Genomic DNA, 12606 nt, shown 5'->3' on the forward strand with positions numbered 1-12606 from the left:
GCATCTATGTGTGTGTGTGCGTGCGTGTTGATCCCACAGACGGTGAGCTTTAAAGAAGTGTAGCCTCTCCTGGGATAATAAAGAGGGCTCCTCGAGCATGCCCTGTTCTTTCCAAGCAAGAGGTCAAATGAAGTTACATTTCTCTCTAGTATAACAGTTCAGTTTATCACTGTGCCATTTGAAACAGTAAACTTTTCTCTAGAACAAAATATCTATTAATAAATTTGTGTCATGATGCTTATTTCTGGAAATTAGTAGTTTTGAAAACAGAACGTCAGGTTACACCAAAGAAAAAACAAACTGAATCACAATGTAACTTACACCATCGTGTAAAATACATCCCAACATCCTATCTCTGTATATCAGATTGACTCTGTCTCAAGCCATTAGTGCAGTGACGTGCGGTCAGGGTAGGCAAGTGAGGCAGAGCCTCACTGCCCCCTGGTGGTCTTTCCTTTCCACTGCATGTGTACAGTAAATAAAACCTGATGATTACATTAAATTGTTCAATTTTAGTTATATGGTCTGTGCTTTACATCGATTTTCTTTTTCAATCCAATAATATCATTAAAATAGCAGAATTTTCATATTTCCTGTTCAAATGCATAGTAAGTGCAGCTCCGAGTCACGTTGAATCATCGCTCGTATGATGCTTCAAGAGACCACGCAGACATCCATTCAGGCAGGGGCTGTGATTGGTCCGTGACATTGGTGTTTCCTCATTACATCGCCAAAAATATACGTTTTATCACACATGTACTGCACTTGCTGACGTTTAACAGACTGTCTAATATATTTAATGAAAGTGTGTGACATTTAGTCTTTCTTATCGACCAGAAAAGCCACTAAAAGTGCACAGTGGAGTCTGGTATGTACGGTGCCACAACCAGCATATGGCAGTGTTGAGTTGAGCTTCATCGTGTTGACAGTCACGTGACGTAGTCAGTGCCTCACCACTCATGAACCTCACAGCACGTCGCTGCAATCATTTGTCTCGATCAAGCTACCTTCCTTAACGCATTACCTTGATAACTAAAGAGGCTCGGCATAGCTTGATAATTGAAATTGTTGTCTGCAGACCTTAGGCCTCCTTAGTTGACCGCATGTAATTGCCGTGATTAAGTGTACCTGAGCAGGTTCATGAGGTGAGTGATTACATTTAAGATTACAATCGTAGATTTACACGTCTCTTCACAGACCACTTGTTACAACTTGAAAATTATTATAATGTCTGACTTCATTGATTTGAAGAACAAGAGTAGAGAAATACCTCCCAAGGCCCGCTGCACCCTGAGTGACGAGGTCTAATGCGACTGAACTGTCAGGCAGAGTGCGGGTTCTGAAACTAGTTTTCATGATTGGCCGAAAAGAAAATTACACTTCTGTACTTAACTATATTTATGATTTCAAATATAACTGTTCTAAAGAGTGAATTCTGAAGTGTCTGTCAATGAATGGAGTGAACATCGCAAAAACGAACAGCCTCTCAAATATCCTCGTTTCCTCTCTTTGTATAATTACAGTGGGTACGGAAAGTATTCAGATCCCCTTAAATTTTTTACTCTTTGCTATATTGCAGCCATTTGCTAAAATCATTTAAGTTCATTTTTCCCACATTAATGTACACACAGCACCCTATATTGACAGAAAAAAACAGAATTGTTGAAATGTTTGCAGATTTATTAAAAAAGAAAAACTGCAATATCACACACAAATATTCAGACCCTTTGCTCAGTATTTAGTAGAAGCGACTTTCAGTTTTTCTTTTTTTAATAAATCAATAATATAACAAGAGCAGCCATGGTAATCAGCTTCCTCCTTGACAAACACTCCATTTTGTTCTTGGTTCAATACATAAATAAATACATAAATAACAGCAGTAAATGTGGCGCCTCAAAACATTGTTCACCAACGAGAACACTAGTTTTTCTACTGCACCGAGTTGGTAATCACCAATCGCCGACTTTATTCTGTTAGCGATTGTCCAGGTCAGTCGCATTACTCGGTGTGCAGCAGGGCAAAGATTATGAAGTAAACTTGTATGTTGAAACGATTGCACACATAATGCAAGAAACCTGCAATATTTTTAATGAGCAGGCCTATCAACAAGTTATTCTGGGGTACACTCTATAATAGGATGCAGTGTCTCAGGACAGGGTTTTTCTTAAAAGGAGTTCCTCAAGGTTCTTTCCTTGAACCAGTTTGTCTCTCTTTACAGTTGTAATGTCTTTTGCCATGCGTCCTAGTGGAGCCAGGACTTTAATTTGATAAATTTGGTTAATTACTCAAAATAATTTGCTATTTTGAGCTCATCTGTTTCTACTTCCTCATCATTTTCAGTATTTAACCTCCAGCCAGAACGTCTTGTTTCATGCTATATGAATAAGGGCTATACAAGTCACTTTTTGTGGTTTCAAGTGTCTGCGTTTGTGCCCATATAACTTAAGCAACACAATGCTAATTTATGGCCACGAAGTAGCTGCGACTCCGTACTGGACAGTTGGGGAATCAAATCAAATGCACCTTCCCAAGAAATAATAAGACATCCAAGTTGTTCATGGGAATGATGTTAAACCCACAAATTAGTATTTCATATGCATGTTATCCCTACTTTGCGGCCACAAAATAGCATTTTGTGGGCACACTTAACCGGATTGTTGCCACAATTAAAAACATTTCTCCATGTCATGTCTGGGGCTGCGTAAGAACAGACACTATATTAAACTTATAGTGTGCTTATTTTTGACTAAAGATATGATGAGAGTTGAGTTGCGAGTTATGTCTGTTCTGGATCAAACTTGAAAGTAATATAAAGCGCAGAAGTTTACAAAAGGCCTTATGGAAGCCAACTTGAATTCACGAATTTGAGCCTTGTGAATATGCACTGCTTCTACATTAAAAGCCTTTCTTGGACTTTGACAATAGTATACATACAGTGTATATTGTATTGGACTCTTCATTCCACATTTAGACAAAGCTTTTTGAAAAGTCCCCCACATTTTGCATTAAGGTCAAATGTAATCTCCCAACTAAATGACATGGAGCCAACAGAAAACGGAATTAATTATTAATCAGCCAAAGCTGATAGGACAAGTGTGAAACAGAATAGACTGCACATAATTACGATGTGCTTTGAATATCAGGGTGTTAAAAGGACACCATTCACCAATCTTCTAGTTGGCCGTCTAACATTGCAAAATTATGCACAGTCACCCTTCGAGTGTAGAAAGGTAAAGTTCATGCAACCTGTGGTAGACATAAAAAAGCACAGTGCTCAACATGATCTCAATTCATCATATTATTATCAATGTTCTACAGGCGGGTATAGTAACGCGTTAACTATTAGTGATTGCAGTGTGTGTGCATTAAAAAGCACATTCATGTAAAATTGAGGTGTTGTGTCAGAATATTTGTGAAGTTCCACGCCCTAAGAAGGTACATTTTAGGTATTCTTCCCTCTGGTATGAAAACAAGGGAATGATGGTGCTATCTGTATCTGGATTTGCACTCCAGGTCCAACTGCCCAATTCAGATTTAATGAAAAAAAAAATATATATATATAAAATTGATAGATGAACACAGGGACATTATTAGTAGTAAAAAAATATAATTTTCCAATCAATTAAGTGAGATTGGATAATTTCTTACCTCACACCTGATTTCTCACTGACTTATTTCTTCTTTGATATTGATCGGTTTTCTGGAAAGTTCTCCAACTGTGTTAAAAGTGCTTTCTTATGGACTCATCACGCAACATGTTAATATTTGTGATTAGCTACCCTCTGGGCTCACCATACGAAAGCAGCTGTGGACACTGGGCTCCACGTTGCTGCCCCCAAAAGCGGCCACTTCGCCCAACTGGCGGGGGATTTGGATGGCCTCGTGGAGCAGCAGGCTAAGGTGACGCTGGTCCGTCAAACCTGCGGTGCCGGACACTTGACGGAATAAGTCTGTCACCACCAAAAAATACAGACAAGAAAATAGCAATGTTACGGAATATTTGGTTTTCCCGATGTGCATTTAAAATAATTGTCATCAAATTAACAATGTATGCATCTTTTATACATATTGTTACTGTCAGGCAACAATAGGGGCCCGTCTAAAACGTATAACGCAAAAAAGCTTAGTGTAAAAAAAAAAAAAAAAGAAAAAGGAAAAAGCTACATGTAAGAAAGCTTAACGTTTCTTATTGTCAGAAAACGGTCATCAATCGTCACCAAAATTTATGCGGACATCCATAATCATTCCCACTCCAACCCCTGAAAATATCAGATCGATCGCCCCAATATTTTGGGATTTTATGTACATTAAGCATTTTCCAATAGGTGCTCACTATAGAGAAAAAGCTTAATAATTTGCTCATTATTTATTATATAGGTATTATATAATTGAGTTGACATTGTTCATACTGTATGCACATACATTACAGAATTCTACTTTTTCCAGTGTTTTCATTTATGTTAGTAGTACAAGTAGTAATATGTGCAAATTGTTCTTTCTTTTGCTCACATTTTAAACTTGGTGAAGCCAGAAGTTAGTTACAAAGCACAAGATTTTGGGTGAGGATACTGGGAGAATAAAAGGTTTCAGTCATTTCGTTCAGTCTGGTTAGGGTTTTCTCCATGGAGCCAACCTTATTTACGTATTCATACACAACTACATTTCCTTTATACCGAGAGGTGCTGGAGCTCTCTCACGCTCTTGCTCACTTATCCTATTAAAGGTACAGCACAAACTGTATATTAGTTGTGATGGTGGCACTTGGAAAGCCAATTATTTTTGAGGTGGTAGTTGGTGGAATAAGTTTGAATATCACTGCTAAAACTAATTACACACTTTGTTTTCACTGGATATGAACTATACGTGTACGCATGAGTGAGAGTGGACTAATTAGACAACAGTGGTGGAATTACAGTGATGGACTTATGAGGGAATTAAAACACAGCATCTGTGTTTATGGCTGTCCATGGCAAACGCTTAACATCTATCTGTAAATATTTTTCTTAAGAGTGACATCTGGAGTCTGGCAAGAGCGATGGCCAAAATGTAAAGGACGCCTCATGGCCGCCTCACCTCGGGGACGTTTTAACTGAGGAGCAGTTCTGTTCTTCAGTCCACACAGATGGTGCTTCGACTGTGAGTAATCTTTCTAAACGTGTCTAGCCACCGTCCTTGTCTCTCTGTTGTCTCGGGTAGTGAATCAACTGCTACTAGCCAGCTGCTTCAAATATATATATATATTATTGTGTTTTGCAATAATACTTAACTATATTTACAATGACGTATATATACGTGGCTAAAAAGTGCAGTCGATCATTGCCAAGATTCTTTCACATACCCGCACTCTCTCCTTAGTTTCTTGCCCTTTTCCACTATTTGTATTATTATAATACAACTACAGCGACCAGGGCAATCCTCTTCTTCCTTGACAATCGTGCCATGTTGTTTGTGGTTCAATAAAAAAATAATACAGTACATGTGGCGCCTCAAAAAATCGTTTCCCCAATCGATGCACTGAGTTGGTGATGTGTGCGAGGGTCACTCCCCTGCTGTGTGGGTGCGAGCTGTCGACTGTTTTTTTCCGTTGTTGTTGTTTTTGTTTTTTGCAGTTGACCAGTCCAGCCGCATTTGACCGCGTTACTAGGTGTGCGGTGGACCTAAAAACCACCACCTACTGCCTTCTAGTATGAAAAAGCACACGGAGGTGTATTTTTTTCAGTTGTTATCGTTTGCTAATTTAGTATGTTTTGTTACTGAGTAACATCAGCAAAGCTATGGGAACACATTATGATATAGCATAAAAGTCAAGCTAGCAAGCTAAATGTAAAGTGATTACATTACTTTTGAACTAAAGTACATTTTGGAGTCTGTATTTTTTTTTTACTTTTCCGTAAGTACAGCAGTTGAATCAGTCAGAATCAATCAATCAATAAGTAGCTGTACTTCTTCAAGTACTTTTGCCACCTCTGATTTTAACAACTCACCTGTAAAAGGGGAGTTCAAACAGACAGAGTAGCACATAAATAATAAAACTTCATAGCATAGGTTACAATTGAAAAGACGAGAGCGACTCGACGGAAGAATGACAGCGAGAGGCAACAAGAGTGCGCATGAATGGGCTCTTTGGTGGCGAGCGTTCCTTTTAAGGCTCTCGGTGTGGAGAAGTAGCAGCCGCCATTAATGTCAGCAGAGTTGATTGCACAATTGGAGCCAGTATGCGTCGCTACGTAATTGCTGTGATCAGTGATGGTTGCATTACTCACATTTGTATTTCTCCTGGACGTCCGCATTGCACAAGCTCACCAGGCCCATCTTGAAGCTCAGCATGCGCATCTTGCCGTTGCGAGCGCTAAAAGGAATAAAAGCTATAGGTTTAGAGCCATGAACAATGTGTAGCCAGGCATTCCTGATGCCTCTGGGGCTTGCCCGCTGTGAGGAACAAAAGTGTGGATGAATTACGTAGGTCACAGCAGGACAGCACAGGTCAGTGGTGTGAAATTGCATTAGGGACACATCCGCACTCACTAAAGACACTGCAGGGATTTGAGGAATTGTTCTTGGGTTTGTGCCTCACACAGATGATATGATTAAACAAGTATAGACGCACACGTGTATGGAAACTGGAGCAACGTACATTAGCGTTCAAAAGATGAACAAGGAACAATTTTTGAAAAGAAAAGTTACATACTATTTTTGGTTTGCGAACAGTCTTGGCCTTGCTTGCGCCAAACTTTGCTTTTTCTTGGGTTACATGAACATCTTCGTCAGGCTATGAGCATCACAAGACTTATTTAATAATTTTTATTGAGGAGAGTAATGATTAGATCAGTGTTTTCCAACCTTTGTTCCGCCAAGGCACCTATTTTACATAAGAAAAATCTCATGAAAAGTATGAATAATGAAATAATGATCTTGTCTCAATTTAGTCACAAATGTACTTAGTGTGAAATTTGGTCTGGTTTATTTGAACACAAATCTGTAATATTTACAGGGAGCCATGACTTATTCTCGTTGTGTAAAGCAACAGGTCGATATATAGGTATATTGTACCTTTTGCCATCCAGTGGAAGAGCATTTGATTTTTCTGCCTGTCACTAAACGCTGCTGGCATAGATAGATGAACAAAGGTATATTTCTGATTGCTAAAAAAAAATCTAAATAATAACACAAAATCGACAAGACAATTGATGCTCTTAAGCGTCAACGTACACCGAACCAAACCGAAAACCGTCACCACAAAACCAAGAAACGAACTGAACCTTGGATTTTGCAAACCATGACGTATACTGTCAGGCAGAACAATTGAAGGCATTCATACAACAGCATATTAGCTTTGTGTTCAACTAAACAGGCCCACATTTCACACTGCGTATGCAAATATGCAAGTAAACTGCTTGGTTTTTAGTTAAAATGTTCTGGACAAAGTCAGCGTGTTAGTTATATGTGTCATGTTGTCATTTTCTCACTATTGTACTGTATGTAAACAATTACAATTGTTAACCGTTGTGTTTATTCTGCTTGTAAGGTTATGTTAAAGTAGAAAAGGGCAAACACATTGCTCTTCACAGTGTGTCTGTTCGTATTTCATAGTTCGCGTGCCAGCGCAGCCGGGAAAGAACTCCACGAGCGTAATGAGCAACAATTTGAAGGAGAGACAAGCTTATTATATTAGCATTAGAAACAAGGAATGGACAAGATCACCCCTTACGTCAGTGGGAAGGAGAAAATAATGAAATCAAGTTTCCCGAGGTGCGTGTTCCTCCAATGGATGCGGGGCGGAAAGAAAAATGTGAAGTCCCCTTTCACGAGGCAGTGAATCCTTAGACGATTAAAGTCACATGAGAAGTCAAAGAGAAGCATTAACCGTTCTTGCACGTATTCAAAGTCGAAGCTGGAGTGGATCCAGAGACGCATAAGGAGGCAACTGGCTGCCATCCTCTGTCACACACAGACACACACTCTCTGTCTTGCGGCGCTTCCATTTTAAACCCCATTGCTGCACACCAGGACACTCTTTAAACCCCTACACACACATAACGAATACACACACAGAAGCAGTGATGTAATGAAACACAAGCCCAAGACTAGAGCAGACCTCAATCAAGGCTGCGAAATCAATGACAGAACTGCAACAATATATTATTTGGTCAAGTCAAGTTTGTTCGGGATCCAAGAAAACAAAATGTACAATGGGTACGGAAAGTATTCAGACCTCCTTAAATGTTTCACTCTTTGTTATATTGCAGCCATTTTCTCGAATCATTTAAGTTCATTCTTTTCCTCGTTAATGTACACACAGCACCCCATATTGACAGAAAAAACTGAATTGTTGAAATTTTTGGTGATTTATTAAAAAAGAAAAACTGAAATATCACACAACCATAAGTACTCAGACCCTTTGCTCGGTATATATATAAGTCTTTCACACCTGGAATTGGGGATCCTCTGTCGTTCCTCCTTGCAGAGCCTCTCCAGTTCGGTCAGGTTGGATGGTGAACGTTTGTGGGCAGCCATTTTCAGGTCTTTCCAGAGATGCTCAATTGGGTTTAAGTCAGGGCTCTGGCTGGGCCATTCAAGAACAGTCATGGACTTGTCCTGAAGCCACTCCTTCGTTATTTTAACTGTGTGCATAGGGTCACTGTCTTGTTGGAAGGTGAACCTTTGGCCCAGTCTGAGGTCCTGAGCATTCTGGAGAAGGTTTTCCTCCAGGATATCCATGTACTTGGCCGCATTCATCTTTCCTTTGATAGCAGCCAGTCGTACTGTCCCAGCAGCTGAAAAACACCCCTGCAGCATGATGCTGCCACCACTATACTTCATTGTTGGGACTGTATTGGACAGGTGTTGAGTAGTGCCTCCTCCACACATACCGCTTAGAATTAAGGCCAAAAAGTTGGTCTCATCAGACCAGAGAATCTTATTTCTCACCGGGTTTTCGTGTCTTGCATTGAGGAGAGGCTTCTGTCGGGCCACTTTGCCATAAAGCACCGACTGGTGGAGGGCTGCAGTGATGGTTGACTTTCTAGAACTTGCTCCCCTCTCCCGACTGCATCTCTGGAGCTCAGCCACAATGATCTTTGGGTTCATCTTTACCTCTCTCACCAAGCCTCTTCTCCCTTGATTGCTCAGTTTGGCCAGACGGCCAGCTCTAGGAAGGATTCTGGTCGTCCCAAACGTCTTCCATTTAAGGATTATGGAGGCCACGTGCTCTTAGGAACCTTAAGTGCAGCACAAATGTTTTGTTGTAATCGTGGGCAGATCTGTGCCTTGCCACAATTCTGTCTCTGAGGTCTTCAGGCAGTTCCTTTGACATTATGATTCTCATTTGCTCTGACATGCACTGTGAGCTGTAATGTCTTATATAGACAGGTGTGTGGCTTTCCAAATCAGTATAATCAAACACAGCTGGACTCCAATGAAGGTGTAGAACCATCTCAAGGATGATCAGAAGAAATGGACAGCACCTGAGTTAAATATATGCATGTCCCAGCAAAGAATACTGAATACTGAATACTAAATAAATTTCAACAATTCCGTTTTTTTTCTGTCAATATGGGTTGAACTTGAAAATGAACTTAAATGATTTTAGCAAATGACTGCAATATAACAAAGAGTAAAGAATTTAAGGGGGTCTGAAAACTTTCCGTACCCACTGTATGTAGTATCAGGGATCCTCAAACTTTTTGGCTCCAGGGACCCATCCATCCATCCATCCATTTTCTTTACCGCTTCTCCTCACTAGGGTCGCAGGCTGCTGGAGGCTATCTCAGCTATCTACGGGCGTGCAAACAACCATTGCACTCACATTCACACCTACGGGCAATTTAGAGTCGCCAATCAACGTACCACGCATGTCTTTGGGATGTGGGAGGAAACCGGAGTGCCCGGAGCAAACCCACGCAGGCACGGGGAGAACATGCAAACTCCACACAGGCAGGGCCGGGATTTGAACTCCAGTCCCCAGAACTGTGAGGCAGATCTGCTAACCAGTCGACCACCATGCCGGCCTCCAGAACCCAGAAAATATATGTTTGGGCTTTTATACATAGCTTTCCTTAGTACCTTTCTGACTTTTTAAATATTCCTTAATGGCACTTGGGGTTTCACATTGTAGTTATGTTTAACTGGCGGTAGGATTACAAAGGGGTACTTGGAAAAATGCATTTCATCTAGTTTTAGAAGCCCTGATTAACAGTATAACCAGAGTTTAAAAAAGAAAAAGAAAAAAAAAGGACAGCGACACACACACACACACACTATTCAGAACCACTATTGTTATTTATTTGTAAACCAAAAGCAATTACTGGAATTTATGCAGAGGCTGAAGTCTCTGATTGCCTCATTAACAGCAAGTATTTAAGAGCATCCCACCGAATTTACAACACTCACGGGATTCCTCTCTCGCGTTTCAGTCTCCGCGCCGGCGTTCTTTTTCTTTACTCTTTGGAGACGGTAAGAAATAGACAAAAAGGAGCAAGAATATGAGCTTGAAAGTTGTCGTGACAGAGGAGTTGTCTCAGAAGGCAAGATTGATCCTGTGCACCATTAGAGTTTTAGTTGTGTTGTGGCGCCTTAAAGAGGTCGTTACACAAAGCTACTGAGACTCAATTTATTCGAGCACCATTATTCTCTTTTTTTTTTTTCAAACTTTGGATAGTAGTGTAAGATAACAAATGGCTTTTTTTTTTTCCAATGCATTTTGACATAAAAGTTGTCATATTTGAGCTCAAATGACAGCGTGGTGATGAGTAACTGTGGCGAAGACACGCAGCCTATTATTGTGTTAGCTGTCGCGCCTCATTAAAAGCTTAATTAAAAACTATGTGCTCAAGATCTTATTGACTCAACTGACGGTGGGTAATTAATGTGGCTTGCCGCGAACTCAGCGCACAGTCAATTAATGGCCTGATTTGACACTGGCATCATTCGTATCGCATGTTGTGTTCATTTCTTATACCGCGCTCGTTCAACTTGAAATCATACGATGAATTCAGTTATAGACGTACAATAGAATACTTATTTTTCCCTTTTGTGTTTTTATCTATTTCTTTTAATATTAAATAATATTACCTGTTGCCAGTATTTACTGATTCAGCATTATTCGATCAGTCAATAGTATTTCTTTAATTTTGACATTTACCCAATGTTTATTTAATTCATTCAGTCATTTTCGATACCGTTTATCCTCACTAGGGTCGCGTGCGTACAGGAGCCTACCCCAGCTGACTCTGGGCGAGAGGCGGGGTACACCCTGAACTGCTCGCCAGCCAATCGCAGGTGTTTATTTAATTATTTATTACCATTATCATTATTATTGCTATTTATTGCTTTCGGGACTATTTTCAACATTTTTAAACTCATATTTCACGATAATAATAATATTTTTGTGTGAGCTATGAACAATAAACATTTAAGCTAATGCTGTTTCGTGTCAGAATGTCTATTGTCTTTATTATTATTATGAATTGTTTTGATTGAATTTGGTTTCAATTCATTTGTCAGTCATTACCCACATCTATCCATTTTCTGTACTGTTTGTGCTCATTAGTTGTTGTTCATTTAATTTTTAGAGGTGTAAATGTAGTTTTTTGTGTTATGATCACTGGGAAAAAAATAAATAAATATTACTACCCCAATACATGTCATGACTGTGCGAGATTTTATTACTTGACAGCTTGTTTGGAATTTGGTGGTGACTCGACTTGCTTGATTTTTTTTTTTTTTTTTGGGACTTGCTTGAAACTTGAAGGTTATGACTTGAGACTTGCATGTGACTTGCACATATGTGACTAACTCCCACCTCTGCTAGCAAGTGGGTTTTGTAATATCTGGGGATAGCTAATTGCTGATATGCTGTATTGCATGAAAAAGTGCCATGCTCTAAAGACTACTTTCTCGCGTTGTCCGTCGCACCTGTCGTAGACGTTAAGCAGCCAGTTGAGACACATGTCCACGCAAAGTGGAATGTTGACCAGGACGGTCCTCTCCTCCTCCAGCTTCTCGTAGAGCGCCGTCAGGCCGTGGATGATCTCCACCACGTCCATCACGTGCTCTGCTTCATGAAATTCCTGTCCTCGAAACACCTCCGCGAGGTTGCTCAGTGCTACTAAATCCACTAAGGATGCAAAAACACACACACAGGACAGATACAAAACTCAGTGAGTACATAAAATAGTTAATTATAATGATATGGGGAAAAAGTAGTGAGATTTGCTTTGGCTTTTTTAAGAACATTTAATGGTAACTACAGCAGGTATATCATCTTTTCCATGGGTTTTTACAGTATGGAAGCAAGTAACATTTATGCTCATTTCCGTTAGCCAGTCTATGGCGTTTCAGATGATATGTTATCATAAAGGTAGATGAAATGATATTGTTTGTAAGTGACAAATAAAACAGCTTGAAGCAAGCACACTTTGCTTCTTATTTGGAGAACTCTGTTAGCGAGAGTAAAAACAAACGCTAAGGAATACTTTTAAAAAGTGTGTTTCTATCAGTTTAAGTGTTTAAATTTAAGTTTAAATAGGTTTAAACTCGTAAAGCATGTGTGAGAGGTAAAACTACATGAAATATCTATATATGGTCTCTCTATATCACAGATTTTGA

The 12606-nt window shown here is 39.7% G+C and overlaps 1 protein-coding gene across 2 annotated transcripts in view; it reads right to left on the reverse strand.

Moving 5' to 3' along the window:
• drp2 (dystrophin related protein 2) overlaps positions 1-12606 on the reverse strand; it is a 77301-nt gene that overhangs the window by 23732 nt on the left and 40963 nt on the right. For both annotated transcript variants that reach the window (XM_061786688.1, XM_061786687.1), the window contains exons 12-14: positions 11914-12115; positions 6264-6349; positions 3793-3950 (exon numbers count right to left, since the gene is read on the reverse strand). In XM_061786688.1, the coding sequence (XP_061642672.1) occupies positions 3793-3950; positions 6264-6349; positions 11914-12115 (446 nt within the window). The remainder of the gene's footprint in view (positions 1-3792; positions 3951-6263; positions 6350-11913; positions 12116-12606) is intronic.

The sequence above is a fragment of the Phyllopteryx taeniolatus genome, chromosome 10, assembly GCF_024500385.1.
Source record: "Phyllopteryx taeniolatus isolate TA_2022b chromosome 10, UOR_Ptae_1.2, whole genome shotgun sequence".
Lineage (NCBI taxonomy): Eukaryota > Metazoa > Chordata > Actinopteri > Syngnathiformes > Syngnathidae > Phyllopteryx > Phyllopteryx taeniolatus.